This window comes from Cervus canadensis, chromosome 24, assembly GCF_019320065.1.
Source record: "Cervus canadensis isolate Bull #8, Minnesota chromosome 24, ASM1932006v1, whole genome shotgun sequence".
Taxonomy (NCBI): Eukaryota; Metazoa; Chordata; class Mammalia; order Artiodactyla; family Cervidae; genus Cervus; species Cervus canadensis.
Genome location: NC_057409.1, coordinates 36,774,373 through 36,795,910, shown reverse-complemented (window position 1 = coordinate 36,795,910; position 21,538 = coordinate 36,774,373). Strand labels below are relative to the sequence as shown.

The window sequence follows — 21,538 nt, the reverse complement described above, 5'->3', positions numbered from 1 at the left end:
GATCCACAGATGATGATAGAAGCATCATGACAGAACAGTTAGAAACTATCCCTAAAGAGGAGAAAGCTGAAAAGGAAGCTCGGAGATCATCTCTTGAGAAACATAGAAAAGAAAAGCCTTTTAAAACCGGGAGAGGCAGAATTTCCACTCCTGAAAGAAAAATAGCTAAAAAGGAACCTAGCACAGTCTCCAGAGATGAAGTGAGAAGGAAAAAAGGTTCATTTCACAATCACTTCTTTATAAATGTTTTTGAAGTAATTCATTATTACTCTTTTGTAGAAGAAAACTGCCTAACCGTGGTAACTAATTATTGATGAAATTTCGTTCGGTTTTGCTCCAAGTGTATATTTTTCTCCTGATGGTATGCTTTCTGTGTTTTCTTATTCATAGCAGTTTATAAGAAGGCTGAACTTGCTAAAAAAACAGAAGTTCAGGCCCACTCTCCCTCCAGGAAATTCATTTTAAAACCTGCTATCAAATATACTAGACCAACTCATCTCTCCTGTGTTAAGCGGAAAACGACAGGTGACTGTTCACTTCTGCAATGTGGCTGGCAAACATAGACATGTTTTTTTTTTTTTTTTCTCATTACCTTAGCAGCTTCATTTTGTTTTTCTTCCGAGAATCTCAGCAGTCATGAACAATTTCGCTATTAAGTGTCTTGTATCATTACTCTTTTTTTATCCCTTCCCTACAGAAGAGGTCATGACCATCTGTTTCTTTGTCATGCTGAGACTTAACAGTGATTGTATCTTGGCATTGTGCTCTAGTGTCACGTTCTGGGGATTCCTGTTTTCATTCTGTGTGTTTGGTTAGACGATGGCGATGAATATAACCGTGGTATGCATTCTCATTATTTTGCTTATTTATCTCCCTCATGCTTAAACCCATACGTATTTGTCCTAGTTTCTATATTGTTACTGCCAAATCTGTTACTGATGTTGATGGATTTACTGAGGACCACCAAGAATGCATAGGGATTTTGAGATGGAGAATGAGAAGCAAATCTGGGATAAAATTGTGGTTGAAAAATTCCTTTGCTTTCGGATGAAAGAAAAAAAAAGGAAAAAGAAACTGTCTGGTAATCCCATCAGAGTTTATTTTTCATATCCAAAATTAGCTAGGCTTTCTGACAATACTGCATCTCTTGGTTGACATTTTGTCCTTGGAATTTTCTTAAAATGTGTTGGATTCAAAATACTAAATTTCCCCCTATAATGTAGTATTCAAAAATTTAATAAATTTAATAAACCCCTTCCTCCAAATATCTTAGAATTTAGGTTTATTTCTATCTTGCTGTCTTCTTATTGTTCTGTCGTCTTCAAATGTACTTTGTTTTTACTGTTTAAATAAGCAGTGGAATAAGGAGTGAAACATGTTACAAATCATAATAAAAGCCCCTATGTGATACCTATAATGCAAACTCTATTCCTCAATTTCAGTGCAAAGTATGTATTATATTAGGATACTCTTAATTATATTTTATTTTAGTATTGATTAAATGGCACACTTGCAAAGGAAGGTATCAGAGCTTAAGTCAGAAAGCAATATTTTTCATTCCATTATATACACATCAGAAGTGCCTTTACATGAATCTTTGCATGGCTTTAAAGGGTTAGCAGCAGCATTAACCCTTGTAAGAAGAAGAATATCAAGGCATTGATGTTTTGTGATAGCCACTGAAAATTTCAAGTATTTTTAATTTGTGTTCCTCATATAGGAAGTATCTCATGTGCTTCCTTCAAGAACTAGTATATAAGGCAAGATTTGAAAGTAGATGGTTTATAATTATACACAAACCTTGATGATGAAGGTTTAGAATGAGGAAGTAAGTTAAGAATTATGAATCAACATGACATCTCTAAATTTTATATCTCACTTAGTACATTTTCATTAAACTTGGAATTTTTCTATTTTTAAAAATGCTTCCACAGGCAGAATCTCTTGGTTTGGGTGTAAAAATCCCATATGCCATCTGAAAAGATGAAAATTATATTAGGATTGTATAATTTCAGAGGAAGTGTCAAATGGTTTGATGAAGTACCCACATGTCATTGGTATTCAATTTGCCACACTGAGAGTAACTTGCCTTTTTACTTCATTCATTAAAGGAAATTTAAGACCTTTGGACTAAGTTAGGATCTTGCTCTTTTTTATTCAGATATTAAGATACTCAAACAAAAAGCATTTACCAAACAAGTGCTGCTGACTTAAACCAAAGCATATATGTCACACAAACGTGAGCTATATTATAGAAATAGTAAAGAGCCATAATTTGCACTGCTTCTTTGGAAAAACAGTTTGAGAATCTGTGAATAATCTTACTAGCCAGTCCTAAATAGCATGGAACATATTGTAGGCCACTATTATTTTTGTGTTAGAACTGCATATGGCGTGAGAAACCTTTTTAAAGCTCATTTAGAGTGCTTATAAGGATAAGTATTTTTTCCTGAGGATTTCTCTCTTGCAAAAGAAAATTAGAGCAAACATACCAGCTTTTTATTTTCTAAGCTCAATTGTTAAATAGAGATAGTTTCCCCAAACACAAAGGGTTGTATTCAATTGTGAAAAATAGTTAAGTCAAGTCAGGTAAGTTGTCAACAGAAATTATGCTGGAGATGATGGAGTTTAAAATTGAAACCAGAGGTATAAAACAGCAGCAAGAAAAACAACAGTAACAGATATGGTAATAATTTCATACAGGAAGTGCATGTGTAGAACATGGTCTATTTTATTGAGCTTGAAATTCCTCTCCTGTTTTCTCTTCTTGACAAGCTATTTTTCTTCCCTTCCCTTCTCATGTGGCACATTTCATGTCAAACAAGTGTGTCTTAGTATTATGAAATGCCACGGGTGCAGAGGAAAAGGGGTTGGCAGACTGTAACAGTTTAAAATATAAAATGCAGAAATATGCCAGTGGCTACATAAAGAAGGTTTGGGAATCTCTGTGAGTATTCTTATGTGATGCCCACCCTAGAAACCAAACACGCCCCTTTTCCTTAAATTCTGCAGCATTCAGATAACTGTCCTGCGATCTCCATTCTAAAGTATCGATAGTAATCTAAGGGTAACAGAAACTTCCTGGTAACAGAAAATCACTTGGTGTGCTTATCTGTGCTTTGGTAAACACTGGGTTATAGTCATTAGCACACTATGTAGTGGGGGCCACGTGCTGTAATGTTATTATTCAGATTTCGTCCATTACTGAATTTGAGTCTCAGTGTAAACAAAATGCACTTTACATTAGTCTGTTGACAGAACTGAATATCCAAAAGGTATGAAAAATGCATGTATGTGCTTTTAGCCGCTAAGTGTGGGGTTGTTTGTGTCTCCTCTTTCAACAGCAGCGGGCGCTGAATCAGCTCAGGCTCCCAGTGTATTTAAACAGGCAAAGGACAAAGTCTCTGTGAGTAAAACACCTCTTTCCTTGTTCTTTATTTGAAGTTCCCTTTGGTATTAGTGGCAGTGTCTTAATAATTTTAGATACAATTTAGACTTTAGACATCTACTCTTTTAAATCATTTGCTCACCCAGCATGATTCTCGGTGGCATTTGAGCATGTCCTGATCTTCTGGAATGTGATGGTAGCTGGGGAGGGCAGAGCTGGGATGCAGGCTGCCTCTGTTGTTAGTAAGAAGAAACATATGAAACACCACAATGATCTGGAGAAAAGTGGAAGAACTCAATTCATTTGCTTTTCATAGAATCCAGATAAACCACTGTAATCAACACTACAATGTATTTTACAGCACTTTTTCATTGTTATTATACATTGAGAATATGAGAATTTTAAACAATGTAGATAAGTAAAAGTAAGTAAAAATACATTATTACCTCCTTATCTAAAAATAACTGCAGTTACCATTTTGATGCAAAATATTAATTTTTCTACACATTTATAGGTTTAATAACAAAGATGGAAGATGCGAATCAGTTTTTTAATTATCCACTAAAAATTTTCTATGTCATTAAACATTCTCGTACATCATTTTAATGACTATATAATGTTGCATTTTATATTTTTACAGTGATATGCTTTATCAATTTCCTGTTATTTTGTATTCAAACAGTTTTCTGTTATTTTAGTGGTATTACTATAGAAATCTGTTTTGGCTGAATGTGTCCATATACATTTCCTTGGTATTCTAATAGCGAAATCATTGTTTCAAGAAGAAAGTCTGCAGAATTGCCTTGTAGAAAGGTTCTAGACTTATATGTACTCCAGCTGTATATGAACATGCTTGTATTCATTATTACTAGATATTGCTTTTTCTTTATTTAACAAGTGATAGAGATGAAATATTTTGTTGTTTTAATTTGGTTGTATTAATGATGTTTAGCTTCTTTCATATTTATAAATCTTTCATATTTCTTACTTTGCAAATTTATTTTTTATATTATTAACCATGCTTTTTAAACTTTCAAAAGACCACAGAGAATACAAAGTGTTTTCTTCTTTCTTACAGAAAGGAAAAAAGGAATCTAATGAAATTTTAAAATTATGACAAATAATTTGAATGATATCACAATGTTCTGGGTTGTAGCCATAATATATGACATGTAAATCACAATTCTTCGTTTAGCTTTCTAAAACCTAATAAAATTTTGAACTTCTACTTTTTATTTATTGTGAAAGACAGGAATTCATTTCAATGACAGCAGAACCTTTTATATCATCTCGAAGCCACGGAGCTTTATGTTGGTTAAAAAATTATTTGTATATCTGATTATTGTATAAATGTTTTCAGACATATTAATGAACATAAGGCAATCCATCTATTGCATTGGTAATTTTATTTGACCATGCTGTTATTTCAAGATTTATATCTCTTTACCTTCTATTTCTAATGGAGAACTAGTGTATTGTGTTGGTTAAGAGCAGGGCTATGAAACAAACCAGATCTAAGTTTTGCACATTTATTAACTGTATATAATCTTTTTCTTCCTGTGTCTTAATTTACCAAAAATAAGGAGAAGAGTAAAAATTCCTATATAATAAGCACTCTATAGTGCTTAGAACATAGTATTTATTCAATAAATAGCAGTAGTTATTATTATTTTAAAAGTAGAACTCTTTAGGAGCAGATACAGAAAGTAAGTCTGAGTTTTCTCCTGATTATAAAAAATAATTTTTAAGTATACCCTGTTTGCAAAAGCTTTAAGAAATTTTCAAGTCCCTTGGTTTTATTTTGGTTTGGCTTCCTTTTCATTCAGTTTTTAAAACCCCTTAATACTTATATTTTACATTTTCAAATAAAACATGTATTAAAAACAGATTGTGTTTAAGAATTAGAAATTCAGACTATCAGTAGGTACGAAACAGTTATTTGAGTCAAAACAACTGATGAAGGAAATGAATACTTACTACCTTGTTATCCATTAAAAAGAATTGAAATAAAGTCATGTTCAGAATATATTTTTTTCTCTTTCAAGTTTAAAAGTAAAAATGAAAATTCAAAAGAACTAATTAGCATAGAAAAGCAACAGTCAGGATTTTTTTTTTAATATGAAAGCTTAACCTTTGTTAGAATTACTGGTCTTAACATCTAACTAGAAAATCAACCATCAAAATCAAGGATCCTACTCAATTTAGTAAGAATTTGCATTCCAGTGAGGCTATAAACAGCATATTCTGTGCAATAGCTTTCTTTTGATTTCATAATATAATGGTCAACAGTTATCACAGTTTATGCAAAGAATATAAAAATGCTCCAGTCATTACCCACTTACGTGCTGTGTTGCTTCCAAGACTGTCTGGTAATTCAAATTATTTTCATAAATGTGTTTCAACAAGAATTAGCATTCAGTGCCCACACTTGTACAGAAACCAAACAAAACCTAACTTTTTTTCCTTGTAAATACCCATCTCAATCTTCTGACAGAGATTAGACCACCATTCTTTTTCTAATTTATTCTCTTTTTCCTTATAACTTCATCCTCTTCCTATAGTTTCCTAAAATCCCAAGATTAACTCTTACTTACCTCTGATAGTCACTGTATCTATCAGAACAGTTCTCTCTGATTTTTCAATTGATCTTTATTGTGAACCTGATCTATCAATATAACCTTTCATTTCATTTGAGTTTTTTGTGTTTGTTTGTTCATTTTATTTTGTTTTTTTATCTAGCATGAGATTAGTAGATGTCTTTCATCATTTAAACCAATCCAGTTACTTCACTTTTCTTTCCTATACCACACTTTTGAAACTTGCTTATTTGTGGATAATGTCAATCAAAAAAGAATGACTTACACTGACCCAGTTACACTTCCCACTTAAGGTGCTGGGTCTGTAAAACAAGAAGTGATTTGTGCAATCTGTGAATACTTATGCCTATGTCAAAGTGGTTCCGAAGGTTAAAACTTGAGATTAGAAACGTTAGTTTTAATTGCTATTATTGTAACAGCTAAATAATATTAATTATTTAAAGATTAAAATCTCCTCGACTTTGTCATACGGCTCTGTATTTTTAACAGTCTCCCCCCGAGACATGTAGCATGCTAGCATAGCTTTCTCTAAAAGCTGCGTATATACATTTAACGCACTTACACTTGTACTTGACAACAGTCGCCCCAGGGATTATCAACACCTGTGAAAGTGTGATTTTCATGGGCAGTCTAGTCAGTGCTGACTTCAATTTTTAGAATTTATAACACATAATAGAAAAAGTGTGATTTATTAACATAAAAATGTTACTAATTCTGTGGTATAACTCGGTCCCTGGTGTGAATTTAACTTATAAAATGAACTCATTGTATTTAAAATCTGCAATTTTCTGATGAAATCAGTGTAGACAATCTAAAAGTACATTTTCTCAGCTTAAAAATATATTTTCCATTATTAGGCCTTAAATATACTTGTTCCACAGTTATTGAAATATACTTTGTTCTATAGTTTTTGAAATGCCATCAAAATATTGATTATATATTACCATTTAAGTGCTGTGTTTATTAAAGGACTAATTCTAGAAGAGTCTCAAGATATTTTCCAAATATGGTGTCATTATAAGTTCTATGGCTTAATCAGAGACCTTATACATAGAATTTATAAATAATATTTTAATCTATATTCTCATTTTCTGAATATTCTTAGTTCCAGTTAAAAAGAGGTATTCAATGAAAATCTCTTGTTCTCACATAATATACATGTCTGTCATTGATCATAACCATTTATCATGTGTTCTTATTAAAAGTAGACATTTAATTTCCTATATGTTTATATGTTTTTTTAATTTTCCTTTTCCTTCATAGTTTGGTTTATTTTGTGCTTTTGTTTGTTTTCTTCCATGGCTAGAATTCTACCTTGTCAAAGATTCCTGCCTTACAGAGTAGCACAAAGTCCCCAAGATGCAGCTCAGCCTGCCCTAGCGCGACTAAAAGGGCTACATTTTCTGACAGTTTATTCACACAGCCCACCTCAGCGGGCCCCACAGACCGCTTACCATACTCAGAATCAGGGAACAAGGTAAGGCAGCAAGCCAACCAAAGGTCCAGAAAGGAATATAACTGGGGAGAAGGATGCAATTCAGTAAATGTCTAAAAGCCAAGAGTTTCAATCCTAAAGTGTTTGACATATAAACAATATACCCTATTAAAAATCTGATACCAATTAAATGTTTCAGTAGTTATAAACAGCTTAATCATTAAAAAACGGAACTTGTGTTTTTGTGATATACAGTACATAATTTATTATTTGATATTTAATAAAATTTCAAATACAAAATATATTGTATTTCATATTATATGTGACACATATAATCTAAGGGTACCAAATTATATAAAATATAATGGACAGTCTGGGCTCAGCATCAGACACATCAGGATTTAATACTAAATCTGCTACATCCCAGTTCAGTGATTCTTAACAAGAATTACATAAACTGTTGAAACCTGTTTCCTCAGCTCTAAAATGCATATAATATTTTGGGGTAAAAATTAAATAACCAGTGAATGTAACGTGCTTAGCATTCTTGTCACAGAAGTGCACTATATACAGGAGTGGTCATCGTTAAATACTGTTCATGCAGTGCCCTTCTGCCAGTCTCAGTGATACAGTATCATGCTGGTGAAGACTTGTCAGGAAAATTATGAATTACCTGGAGACTACTTCAGCACATTTCTACTCATGTTATCACTTAGAATTTGAATTTCACAGTCAATTTTTAGCATTCACTCCAAAATAATATATTTTTGTATTCTGATCTCTTTCTAAGTTGTAAAGCATAAATACTTATTAAGTATGTACAAGTCAGTAGTGTAAAAGAAATTCCTCTATTGACCCAGGAGGATAATTTTAGCCAGGGCAGTATAATCTCTCTGTATACGAAGATTCACGGGAACCCAACGTCATTTTGTTTTCTCCAATCAGGATGGAGTTACCAAGAGCCCAGAGAAGCGTTCTTCTCTGCCGAGACCTTCCTCCATCCTTCCTCCTCGCCGAGGTGTATCAGGAGACAGAGATGAGAACTCCTTCTCTCTCAACAGTTCTATCTCCTCTTCTGCACGGCGGACCACTCGTAGGTTTATTTTGGTTTGGCTTCCTTTTCATTCACTTTTTAAAAATCCCTTAAGTGGAGTAGCTTATAACATATTTATATTTTACATTTGCAAATACAGCCTGTATTTACGTCGGATTATATTTGTCCTAAGAATCAGAAATTCAGACTATCAGTGGGTCCAAAACAATTATTTGAGTCAAAACAACTGATGGAGGAAATGAATATATACTACTTTGTTATCCATTAAATAGGATTGAAGTTAAGTCACCTTCAGGATTGTTTTTCTCTTCTTTCAAGTTAAAAGTGAAAAAGATAATTCAAAAGGACTAATTAGCATAGAAAAGCAATTGCCAGGGATTTTTTTAAATATGAAAGTGTAACCTTTATTAGAATTCCAAGTCATAAAAACTAACTGAAAAATCAACACTCAAAATCAAGAATCCTGCTCAATTTGGTAAGAATTTGCATTCCAGTGAAGCTGTTAACATAGCATGTTCTGTGTGATAGCTTCAATTTCTTTTGATCTCATAATGTAATGCTCAGCAATTATCATAGTTTATGTGAAGAATATAAAAATGCTCCAATCATTACTCACTTACATACTATGTTACTACCAAGACTATCTAGTAATTCAAATTATTTTCATAAATGTGTTTCTACTACCACAAAATTAGCTATTATTTATTAATCATTTATAGATGCTGAAATCTTGATACATTTTTCAATCAATTCAATTAAAATGCTGATGGTCAGGTATTAATAGCCTCATTAAATCTACTGATGAGAAAACTGACCTTTTAAAGACAGTAATTTGTCCAGTACTACACAGCTAGTAAGTGGTTGAATTTGGTTTTCAGCCTACTGATAAATTCACAACCTGTCCTTTTAATGTCTTCTCTATATTTATTTAGAAGAAATAGTACTAGGGAATTGTTCTATAGAGTCACTCAGAAAATAGTATCCCTGTCATTTAGAAACTATTACAAAATGGTAGAAACATTTGGAGAATAGCATATCTGTCATTTAAAATCCATATGAAAGTGGTGGGGGGAAAAAAAAAGAAAGTGGTGGAAATTGCTACTACTATCGCATTACAGTTGATTTCACCACTTATTTTTTAAGTATTTAATAGTAATTGCCCCACTTCTTGGAGAAGGCAATGGCAACCCACTCGAGTACTCTTGCCTGGAGAATCCCATGGACAGAGGAGTCTGATGGGCTGCAGTCCATGGGGTCCTGAAAAGTCAGACACGACTGAGTGACTTCACTTTCACTTTTCACTTTCATACATTGGAGAAGGAAATGGCAACCCACCCCAGTGTTCTTGCCTGGAGAATCCCAGGGACGGCGGAGCCTGGTGGGCTGCCGTCTATGGGGTCGCACAGAGTCGAACACGACTGAAGCGACTTAGCAGCAACAGCAGAAGCCCCACTTCAAATGTGACTATTTTGTATGACACTTAAACTGTTTGTTTTTTGCCTGTAATGAAAGTGTTTGTTATAATGAGAGCAATTGTGTCCCAAAACATTTGGATTCATGAAGCATTAACATCCTTTGAAATACATGCTAGGAACACTCTGAAATCACTAAAACTCTTAACACATATAAAGTATTCAAATGAACTAGCAAAGAAAACCTTTAAGAGTCCGTTATCTTCAGAGGAGAATTTAACTCCAAATATTTGGAGTTAGAATTGGGCATCAACAATAACCCCAGGGTTGCTGAGCCAACACAAAGGCACCAAGTGTTCCCCAAAGGCACACCTTGAACTGCTCTTGTGTTTGCTGCTATGGAAGCAAAATGGCACTTTCTCACTCAAATCCCAACTTTAAGCCACTGTGCTCTGCCTTTCAAAATGGCATGCATGCTAAGTCTCTTCAGTCATGTCCACCTCTATACAAATTGCTTTTTATGTCCTGAGCCAACTCTATTTTGACTTTTTAACTTTATTTATATTCATAAGCATATGGCATTGTATTATTTGGTAATGAACATAACTGATACTCTGATAGTCTAAGGATATAGGGTATATTTTATCCCTGCCTAGCAGTAGCTGAAAGACATAGGGACAATTAGCAGAACAAGCAATTTGCTTCCTCCCATTTGTCTATCATCTCCTTAAGGTAAAGAATCTGCCTGCAGGAGACTGGGGTTCAAGCCCTGGGTCGGGAAGATCCTCTGGAGAAGGGAATGGCAGTCCACTCCAGTATTCTTGCCTGGAGAATCCCATGGACAGAGGAGCCTGGCAGGCTATAGTCTGTGGGATCAGAGTCGGACACAACTGAGCAACTAACACTACTACTCCTTAACTGCACAAGGGAATGTTCTAGCATTTTGTACTGCTATTGAAAGACTTGAAAGAATGCTATGCAAGAAGTTTATTTAGCCCAAAGGGAGGGAAAGACATTGTCATTGTAGACTTGATAAGATAAGTAAGAACAAACTGTAATAGAGTAACTCATAAATATTTTTTAATCATTTTAGTAACTTAGATTTAATCTTTTCTATTTCAGAACACATAGGAAACACTCAAATTTGTCATTTTTTGATGACTAGAACATAATTTATTACAATAAAAATTGATTGATATTTATTGAACTGCAATATTAAGAGCTTCTTAATACTTGTGACTGATTTTTTCTCATTTTCCAGATATAACACAGTACCTTCTTCCTTGACATATTCAAAACATAAAGCCATTTACTCTTGTTGCTATGGAGTCGCTAAGTTGTGTCCACCTCTTTGCAACCTCGTGGACTGTATATAGCACATCAGTCTCTTGTGTCCTTCACTAGCGCCGAGTTTGCTCAGATTCATGTCCACTGAGTCACAAAATAACTCTCAAATATTTTTCTTAGTTAATATTGTTATGCATATCTGGAATATTGCTTCAACTCAGTCTCCATTACAGTAAAAGTTCCTCCGTACATAGAGAAATTTTGAATCAAGTCCGTAACATTAAAAAAGAAAATATGCTGAGCTTCTGCTGTGTTCAGGCCCAACAAAAGACACCAGTGCTAGGTAGAGGGACAAAGAATAAAAATACGATCCCCCTCCCCAGAAGACCTGAGATAGTCAAGAAAGATGAAATGATGGAGAATACATTTGGGGGAGAAATAAGTTTTCTGAAGAGATTTTTCAGAACATACTGACTGACTCAAACCAAGATCAAAACCTTGGCCCATAAACAAACTTTGTAGCCAGCAATCTACAAAAAGCCAAGTTGAATGTGGTTGTATTACCCTGGTCTTGAAATGTCATATTTGTGGAAAGCAATAAAAATCACTAATTTGTCACTTTACTCTTCTCAAATCCCATTTCATATTTATCGTTGAAGCGTCTACCTGTCTTTCCCTTCTACTAAAAGACCAAAAGCAAACAGGGCAACTTTCCTTGATATGTGAAAACTGTTCACTGAGAGAGGAAATAGAATTGTTCTGTTTCTCCGGGAGATTGAGCCTGGGTAGAGTTATTTTGTCTGCAGACTTGAGCGCACTCCTTGTAAATATTTAAGCAAAGATTATTAATAATTGTCCCCCTTCTCAGGAATAACTTTCTACATTGATGATGAGTTATATCGGTTGACTCTAGGATTCCTTCTACTTTACTGATTTTAAAGTTAATGAGTTATATCTTTATCCTCCTCAAAATTTCTAGAAGATTCATTGATTTTACAAAGTGACATTGTTGTCATTTAGTCAGTAGGTCCTGTCTGATTCTTTGCAACCCCATGGACTGTAGCCCACCAGGCTCCTCTGTCCATGGGATTTCCCAGGCAAGAATCCTGGAGTGGGTGGCCATTTCCTTCTCTCAGGAATCTTCTTGACCCAGGAATCCAACCTGCATCTCCTGCTTTGGCAGGCAGATTCTTTACCACTGACTCACCAGGAAAGCCCCACAGAGTTACATACTTAGCAGTAAAAACTAAAAACCATACCCTTTCTATAAAATATTTTTAAAAGTGAGAGAATTTGTATAACATAAACAATGTAGGTCAGTATTCTATTATTGGAATCAATGTATTACTTTAAGAGACAGACTTTTAGATTTAAGAGGAAAGCTCAACAAATATTAAGAAGCTGAGTATCATATCTGCCTTAGAATTTAATGTCATCTGGGTAAATGAGCCTTAAAGTCCTTATTACTGAATAAGAAATAAAAAGAGTCTCATCTATTGTATATGCGCATGTTTGGTTATCAAATGTTTGGTATTCACGAAAGTTCTTTGAAAAAGTGAGAATCTCCTGTTTTAATGAGAGTCTCCTAAGGTGTGTCATCTTTTTAATATCATTATTCTTTTAAAAAAGCATTTGAAATGGCATTTAAGCACACATTTTAAAAGATAATATAAAAGAGAAACAGCATAGGAAAATGGGGGAAAGAGTTAAATGATAAAATGAGGGTAACATCAAGTTGAGGCAAAGAAATGCATCTTACAGCACCTTGTATAATAGACAGTGAGGGATTATTGATTTGACTCCAAACTGCAAACTAGTACTGAAAGTATGGGAGAAAACACAGTCAAGTACAAGATTCACTGTGAATAAATTGTTGTAACATCCCACTTTTCAAAAGAGAGAGCTAGATTTTTTTAAGCTAAATAATTTTCTACACAGGCCAAAATCATGTGATCTAAATACACTGTTTTGTGTTGTATATCCACGTGGATCTCAGAATAAACTTTCTGCACAAAGGAATAAATATTCCACACATCATTCAAAGAATCTTCAGTTTATATGAGTCCACAAAGAATATTAAGTGCAGACTCTTTTTTCCAACTAAAGGCAGATCCATATGCTTTAATGACATGCAAGTAAAAAATATTTTTGACATATTCATAATGAAAATTAAGAATAAATCAGGAAAACCCAAGTATTATCTTCACATTGATAGAAATGCATGTTCAAAAGAATGTCATCAATTTGTGAGCCTAAAAATACGAGATTCTCACCTTTTCAAGCATTGTTGTAATTTGTAAATATCCTAAACCCTTTAGAAATTTGATGAATTGTAAGTTCTAACAATGGATGGGAAAAGGGGTATCTCAGGGAAGAACTTTCTGACACTGTGGTTTGGGTTTGGTTTTGTTAATATAGGGTCAGAGCCAATTCGCAGAGCAGGAAAAAGTGGCACTTCCACACCCACTACCCCTGGGTCAACGGCCATCACTCCTGGCACCCCACCAAGCTATTCTTCACGCACCCCAGGCACTCCTGGAACCCCCAGCTACCCCAGGACCCCTCACACACCAGGAACCCCCAAGTCGGCCATCTTGGTTCCCAGTGAGAAGAAAGTCGCCATTATACGCACGCCTCCAAAATCTCCTGCTACTCCCAAACAGCTTCGGCTTATCAACCAACCACTGCCAGACCTGAAGAATGTCAAATCCAAAATTGGATCCACAGACAACATCAAATACCAGCCTAAAGGGGGCCAGGTAAGAATCACATGAACACACATATTTGCTGCCGAAGTAAAATCCCCGTTATTTGCTATGTTTCCATCCTCACATTACAGGCTTACAGTTGTTAAAAGGGAGATGGAGGTTTTATGGCCTTACTGGTTGTGATTTATTAGCAGTAGTTTGGATCTTATCTGCGAAAGCTACCTTATAAAATATAGTGTAAATAATATGCCATGTCCATTCCTTCTGGTTATTATTAGATAAAAATTGATTTAACCATAGAGGAGAATCTTTTAGTTGATTACCTAATAGATCCTTTTTGAATGTATCTCTGTTGACTTGTGGATTTTAACATAGGAGATATAAGTTTCATTTCTGGTATAAATTCGAGTATTATCTGGTATGAATTCTGGTATGACACTGGCTTTGAGCTCATTTGGCCATCTTTTAGTGATACTACTTTTATCACCTTCCTTCTCCCCAAGGACTTCCTATGACTACCATTTCCCCATGTTCATTCCAAATCAGAGCATGATTCCCCAAGTTGTTTTCTCAGCCTGCTATTGCCTAAACATTGCAAAGGGCAGATATTCACGTTGGTAATTAATAAATGACTCTAAATGAGTCTATAAGAAATTCTGTTTCAGAATAATTGTGTTAAATAGAGTTATTAGTAAAACTCTACCTATTGTCTCTTAACTTCAGCTTCAGAGCAAACATTTATATTTATTTTTTCTAACCAGAGAGCTTGAGTTCTACCTTAACCTAAACATTGCTTACACACTGTATGATTTGGACAAAGCAATTAGCCTGGAAGGAGATAAAACAAATATCACCTGATGTTTCCCTTGTGATATTGATATGCCCATAGTTTGACTTTTATTGTAAATGAAGAGATGAAACACCCATCCTTGAGTAAAAGGAGGAAAGCAGTAATTTCTTTTATACATTAACAAAGTATAATGCCCTTGTTCAATATACCAAAAAAAACTTTTAAAAAAAAACAAGTATTTTTTTCCTCTCTTTTTTTTTTGTCTCTTGTATTTTCTGCCACTGATTTCTGGTATCCCTCTCTCACGCCAAATAAAATACATTTTCAGCAGGTTTAGAAGAAATGTCTTGCCAAAACATGAAGCTGTCAAAGACTCCCACTCAGCATTGAAACAAAAATTTAATGTTGCTTTTTCCTTTAGCAACAGACTTCTCTGCTTTCTCATTATGATTCCGTTCAAGAAAGTCCAGAGTTAAAAAAAATCAACCAAAGAAGGGAGGAAGGTCTCAGAATTCCATTTTTAGAACAACTGTAACATTCTATAATAATATAGTCACAGAAAGATCCTTTTTTTATAGAAGAATGTAATTAAAATATGAGCTACAAGAAACCTTTTTAAGCAAAAAAAAAAAGAAAACAAATTATATCACATTTAAGCCTATAATTCCCAAAGTCTCATACTCTTGCCTTTATCATACTTTTGTATATCCAAGAGAAGGAAATATTTCAAGCCTTTTGGAAATATCCAAATGTAATATTATTTTATATTTATACATAAATAATTGAAAAAGTTGAATAAAATAAATTTATACCAGTTTGCAAGTTTATCATTTTTGTTCTTTTGATCTACCTCCTAAAATAGAGTAGTTATCATGTGTATTTAAATCAGTTCTCTTTTTGTGAATATCCTAGTGTCCTAATATTTTCCTTAATTAAATGTGAGGTTTATTTGCCTATTTCTGGAAAATATTGATACTTAAAAGAATCTATTTCTTCTTAGAATCACACGGGAGTTAATTATCTCAAAGATATTTTATTGAAACTAAAAAGAAAATTTAATAAAAAGTAAATGCTTATTGATCTAATTTGACAATAAAGATTTTATTCAAAGGACTTTTAAAGGTAGAAAGACAAAAAGTGGTTTTGGCCTCAGCTTTGCTAGAATCATTAAGTTAAACCAACCCCCAAATGTGAAGACTTAAATTTATTTTCTCTTTTACTTCTTATATATCTTGCTGTGAATATTTCTGTGTCTAATTTTAATTTTCTCCTATTTTTGTTAATTCATAAAGTTGATGTAAAGACATTCTTCTGAGGAGAACCAGTGCTGCCCTAGAGGTTATGGTAATTAAGGACTAGCAAACACATATAACAAAGAAGATTAAAGAAAGAATAAAATTAGCCTCAAAATCACCATGTCAATTGAAGAAAATCTTTTGTTCCATGAGGCCAGTGTTAAACTAATGCAAAATTATCCTATTGGAATTTCAGATGACTTGGAAAAATTCTACAATAGTGGAATTATAAAGTGACTTTTGTTGGAGAAATGGGAAGTGTTTCCTCACCAAGATAAGACATAGATGAAAGGAGTATATTTGCCTACTATTTTGTGATAGATGGCGTCAATGTATTTAAATTGGAGAGTAAAATGAATTAGAAAATTTGGATGCACTACAGTTGAACTGTCTTTGTAGGAAACATATTTTACTCAACATTTAACACTATGCTCCTAAAAGCCTCCTTATAGTGTATGGTCTTCTCACATACAGAGGGTGAGGAGAGTTTCTTTTTCTGTACATGTTAAACTGGGGATTTTCACTGGATTTTAAAGGTTCAACTTTATAAAACAACTAAAAAAATTTTTATGTAAAAGTTCCTTAGAAATTATCAAGATAGTAATAATATGCCAAAGACCCTTGTTATTAATATCTGGTTGAGAATCCATAAACTGGGGAAATTGAAGCCAGTAGTATGTTGTCCCCAATAGTAAACTGTATATACTAGGATATTTGAATGCACAGTGACCAACCCAGAATCATTGAAGAGAATAGGACAATAGCAATACCTTCTATTGGAGCCCAGTTTTGTAGCAGACATATGTCATCTATAGTTACTGAGAAAAATAGTCACACAGTTCTTATTAGTGAAGATGGGAGTAAATGGGTCATTATAACCTTAATTCGTATAATTCAGACCATCTCCACAGACTCTATTGTCATAAAATTTGGAGTGGTTTGATTGTATGCAAATAATTTAATTTTTAAAACATTATTATTTTTGTATTAAAGTTTGTGCAGTCACTAAATATAAAGAGAAGAAATCTCTAATAGAAGATATAGGTGTCTTAGGAATTCAACAACAACCTTCCACGTTGGGAAGCTTTTATTATTTGCCCCAATTTCAATGTTTATTGCTCTTCCATATGTGTTAAGTTGTGTGCTTATGGCTGTTATCTCTTCTGTTAAAGTCCAGTTTTCTTTTGGCAAAGAGGCTCAACTCAGAGCTCAGTTCAGTGAGGCAGGTCAATGCCTAATGGAATAGATAAGCTAGGTGAAGCTGTGAGGGGTGTTGCAAAAAGCAATAAAGTTCATCTTTTTGCTAAAATGTAAATTCAGCCTACTGGTAAGAACATATGCAATCTCAAATTCACTATAGATAGTAAGCTTGGTTAATTTAACTCAAGGCATAGGTAAAGCTGTCTTATTAAGTGTATTAATTTGAAGTTGTCTCACTGTACATAGCTCCTTAATCTACAGTCATCTAAATCTAAATTTTAAAATAAATAGTGTTAGCTTTTTAAGGACTCGGCTGCTTGATTTGAACAAAGATAGGAAAATAACCAGTTTCTCTAAATGTGTGGCATTAAAAAAAAATTAAACAATAGCTGAATGAGTGGCACTTTTTCTGTCTATGGATCAGATCCATTGAAACAGATACATTACCACATGTAAAGTCAATAGCCAGTAGAAATTTTCTGTATGACACAGGCAACCCAAATCCAATGCTCTGTAACATCCTAAAGGGGAGACAACTTAGCAGGAGGTTTAAGAGAGAGGAGACATGTGTATATTTATGGCTGATTGATGTTGATGTATTAGAGAAACCATCATGATATTATAAAGTAATAAAGCAATTATCCTCCAATTAAAAATAAAAGTAAAAAAAAATCCCTTTATATACTCTAACAGACTCCATAAATATTTGTGCCACAAAGGGCAAGCTGAAGGTGAGTGAAAAAGCAGTGTTTTTTAAATAAAAGCAATGAGAGAGAGTAAGAAGAAAATGAATTAAATGAAATGTAAAGTGGAATCTTTTTTATATTTTTTATATAAAATTGTAGGCAATATCCTGAGACTTTTTTGGCCTTTCACATGCTACCTTGAATGAGTTGCTTTCAATTTTATATTCAAGGGGAAAAATGAAATTAATTCTGGAGGCAACTATAAATTATGGTGAAACAGGATTTTTTTCTTATCATATAAAATTATTATGACCGGTTTTGTGAAGGTCTACTAAGGTGCTATTAATATACATAGGCACATTTACAGAATCAAAAATTTTATAAACAGAGAAAAATAAGTTTATTTAGATCTTTTTCTCATTTGCATATTTATTCTTTAATCATTTACGAAGACTCTGCTGTGTACTATATGACACATGACACATGGTCTGTACAATCTAAGCAGAAGTGTGTGTTTTTCTTGTCCTCCCCTGGTGTCCTGCCTTTATTTGATTTTAAATTTTTTTCCAAGCCATTTTTTTCCATCACCTTAGGGTTATAAATAAGTACTAGTTAAAAAGTATAATAAAATACCCCACTAATTGTAAAATACTCTCAGTCAACCCAGCATGAAGAAAAGCTGTTCACCAAAATATATTACATAATATTGACAAGAAATTTTTTTTTTGCAACCAAAGTCATCATTATCTCAAAATGAAAGCTCCTTGAAATCAGGGACTCTGTCTTTATGCAATAGAACTTTAATAACTATAATTCAAGTACTTTTGTAAGGTAATGAAAAGTTTTCAAGCTAGGCTTCATAAATATTAATTATTAAAAAGATGGAAAAATTATTACTTTGGGTTTACAAAGCTGAGACCTGTAGACTCTCTTTTTGTTTGTTGTTCCTTTACAAACCAAACAAGGACATGGGAACAGCCTTGAATCTCAGGTTGTTTTCAAACAATTGAACGGACTCTTGAAAAGTTAGTTTATTACCAACGTGGCCTAATATTCCTTAGACTATCTTAAAGTATTAAACTAAAGAAAAAATGTAATGTCAAGAAGTTATGGCATATGAACTTTATAAACCTCTTTGTATGTTAATTTTCATGAGTCATAATGACTGTTGTGTTTGTAAGTTTCCTTCCAGTGTCCATGGACAGACCGCTTAAACTGTGTAACAGCGGCTCTAATGGCTAAACTCAACGTCTGTTCACCAAAAAGTTATTTCCAAATTTTTCAGCGTTATCTATTCACTCCAAGATTTCTCAATGTAGTTCTACTTTCTGCGCTTTGTGACACAGCCTACACAGGAAAATTGAGCTCTCACCTAAATGGATCCTCTCCCACATTCTTTTCCTTAGAGCTCTGTGGAATTGTTTGTTTTGACATAAACTATTATTTCTGTTTAAATGTATAAGGAATATACTTACTGTTTATATTTGATAGACTTAGTTTTGAAGATGTTATTGGTCAGTGTACAAATTCAGAATGGACTATAATGTTTATATACCTGTGTGCATTCTGACCAGAGCACCAGGTTGTTAACAGATGAATATTTGAAGAGCACTATCCAGAGAACTTTTAATCTTCAGGAATATATATGACATAAAAATATTTTTATTTTAATATATGATGCCTATGGACTCTATAGAGGCTACATAGTTTCATTCAAGTTGAATGTTATGGAATAGGAAATACTTTTGAGAAAGGCAGAAAGTGTTTTTATTATGCAAGGATAAAGAAAAACTTCATAAGCATTCCTAAGAAATGAGGCAAACCCAAAGAAAAAGCTTACTGCCCTATAAAGTTGAAGGGAAGTCAATTGAATGTCACTCAATTCTGTGTAAGACTGCCTTGGATGGGGAAAGAAAGAAATGATTTTGTAATTGAGGTTCATACCTAGAGGATGCCTGCGGGCCCAGCACCAGATTGTAAAGAACTGAGAACAGAATCCAACTTTTAGACACCAAGTTACTTTCCGTATCTTGCTATCTTGAGTTGACATGTGGATATTTTATTTTTAAAAAGCAGCAGCAGAGAATGTAAAAAAAAAATCAGATTCCCATTGCTCAAGGAACCCAAGTTGACATTGCGATTACTAACTCTGGTTTATAAACTGTTTTATTCAAAACTAAAATTGGGATTGTATTTTCTTTCATTTTTCATGTTTCATGTTTCAGCTAATCTCTAGTAAGAGAGACCTATTCCTGCCTGCAGGCACATCCCACATTTTGTATTCCTGCTCTTTCTTAGAGTAACCCTATTTGGGAGAGGAAAAAAAGCTCCTTTCTCTACAGGAGCAATTAAGCTTATATGCAGAGAGAGTACAGTGGCCGATCATTTCAATTGAACCATTTATGATAAAATTCGACTAGAATCACATCAAGAATATCCAGAAAGTAACTCTTCTGTTCTTTCCCAGAGTAGTGGAGGAATAGATAGAACTAAGTTAAAATAAAATAATTCTGATTAAATATTCAGTTGCATTAATCTATTCTTTATAACTCTTCATGCTTATAAGACCCTTACATGAGAGAAAAATCAGTGATGTTTGCATATAAGTCACCAATATATGCCCAAAAGAATGAAATCCTTTTCTGCCAACCCCACACTGAGGAACTGGTTTGAGTGAACCTTGAAAGATGATCTGTTACATACTCAACTTGGAGTGAAGGCGTTCTGTCAAGAGATAATAACATAAAGACATCATGGGGATGAACTTGAAAATATAAACAAGGCCCTTAAGGTATAAACTATAGCACAATCTGGACAAAATGTAAAGTATTAAAAGATAACTCAAGCATCAGTATTGCTGCGAACCTTGGTTGCCTGGCTATAAGTTTTATATTTTGTCTCATTTTATAAGAAATAGGAAATTTGGTAGAATTTTTAATAAGGCAGAGCTTTACGAAAATGATCCAGTTGCTTGGTATAATAATACGTTTCACTGTGCTATGAAATATGCAGAAGGAAAGATTTTCATATTCTTTGCATTAATAGAGCAAACATTTTTTTAAAAAATTAACAAGATTAAAGTGTGGTTTCGAGTTAATGTTGGATAATGATTATTGACTATTTTTCCTTTATATCATGAATATAAAAATTATTTCATTTGTAAAATAGAAGTTCATTATATTTTTTTAGGCAGTCTCCAAGATATTAAAGTAATTTTCACTTGACATAGGCTTTAGGAAGATAAAAGTCCAATGAAAATTTCTTCCCAAAGAAAGCAGTTTTCATTTCAATTTATCCATAGAGAACAGAGAGTTAAAACTCAACTCTCTGATTAAAACAGAAAAGCAATATCTGAAATAAAGCTTTACCCTTCACTGCAGCCATCTGTTTTTCAATTTTGTGGGTGGGATGGTTTCTAAGGACTGCCAGTATTCGTGGAATCAACTCTCTAAGGTGTTATTTGTCAATGATCCTAGAGATGTTTGGCATGAAGTAGTTTGTAATTGTGCTAAGGCATAAATGTGAGTTACATGGCTCAGGTACAAGTTGTCAAGCTAGAGTGTAAATCTCACTGAACATCAAACATTCACAGCACTGAGTGGTTTTATTTCTGTCCACTCAACCATTAAACAAAATGGTGAATGTCATACTCTGCCTCATTTTAGACAAAAGCAGTATACTGTGAA

General features: G+C 33.6%; 1 protein-coding gene across 20 annotated transcripts in view; it reads left to right on the top strand.

Annotated features, from left to right (window-relative positions):
- Positions 1–21,538, top strand: part of MAP2 (microtubule associated protein 2) — a 285,330-nt gene that overhangs the window by 250,619 nt on the left and 13,173 nt on the right. For 6 of the 20 annotated variants that reach the window (XM_043444919.1, XM_043444916.1, XM_043444917.1 and 3 more), the window contains 5 exons: positions 10–216; positions 391–525; positions 3,345–3,406; positions 8,366–8,513; positions 13,592–13,932. In XM_043444919.1, coding sequence (XP_043300854.1) covers positions 10–216; positions 391–525; positions 3,345–3,406; positions 8,366–8,513; positions 13,592–13,932 — 893 coding nt within the window. Of the gene's footprint in view, positions 1–9; positions 217–390; positions 526–3,344; positions 3,407–7,291; positions 7,463–8,365; positions 8,514–13,591; positions 13,933–21,538 lie in introns of all 20 variants that reach the window. The other 14 variants (XM_043444925.1, XM_043444918.1, XM_043444915.1 and 11 more) reach the window with 4 other exon arrangements.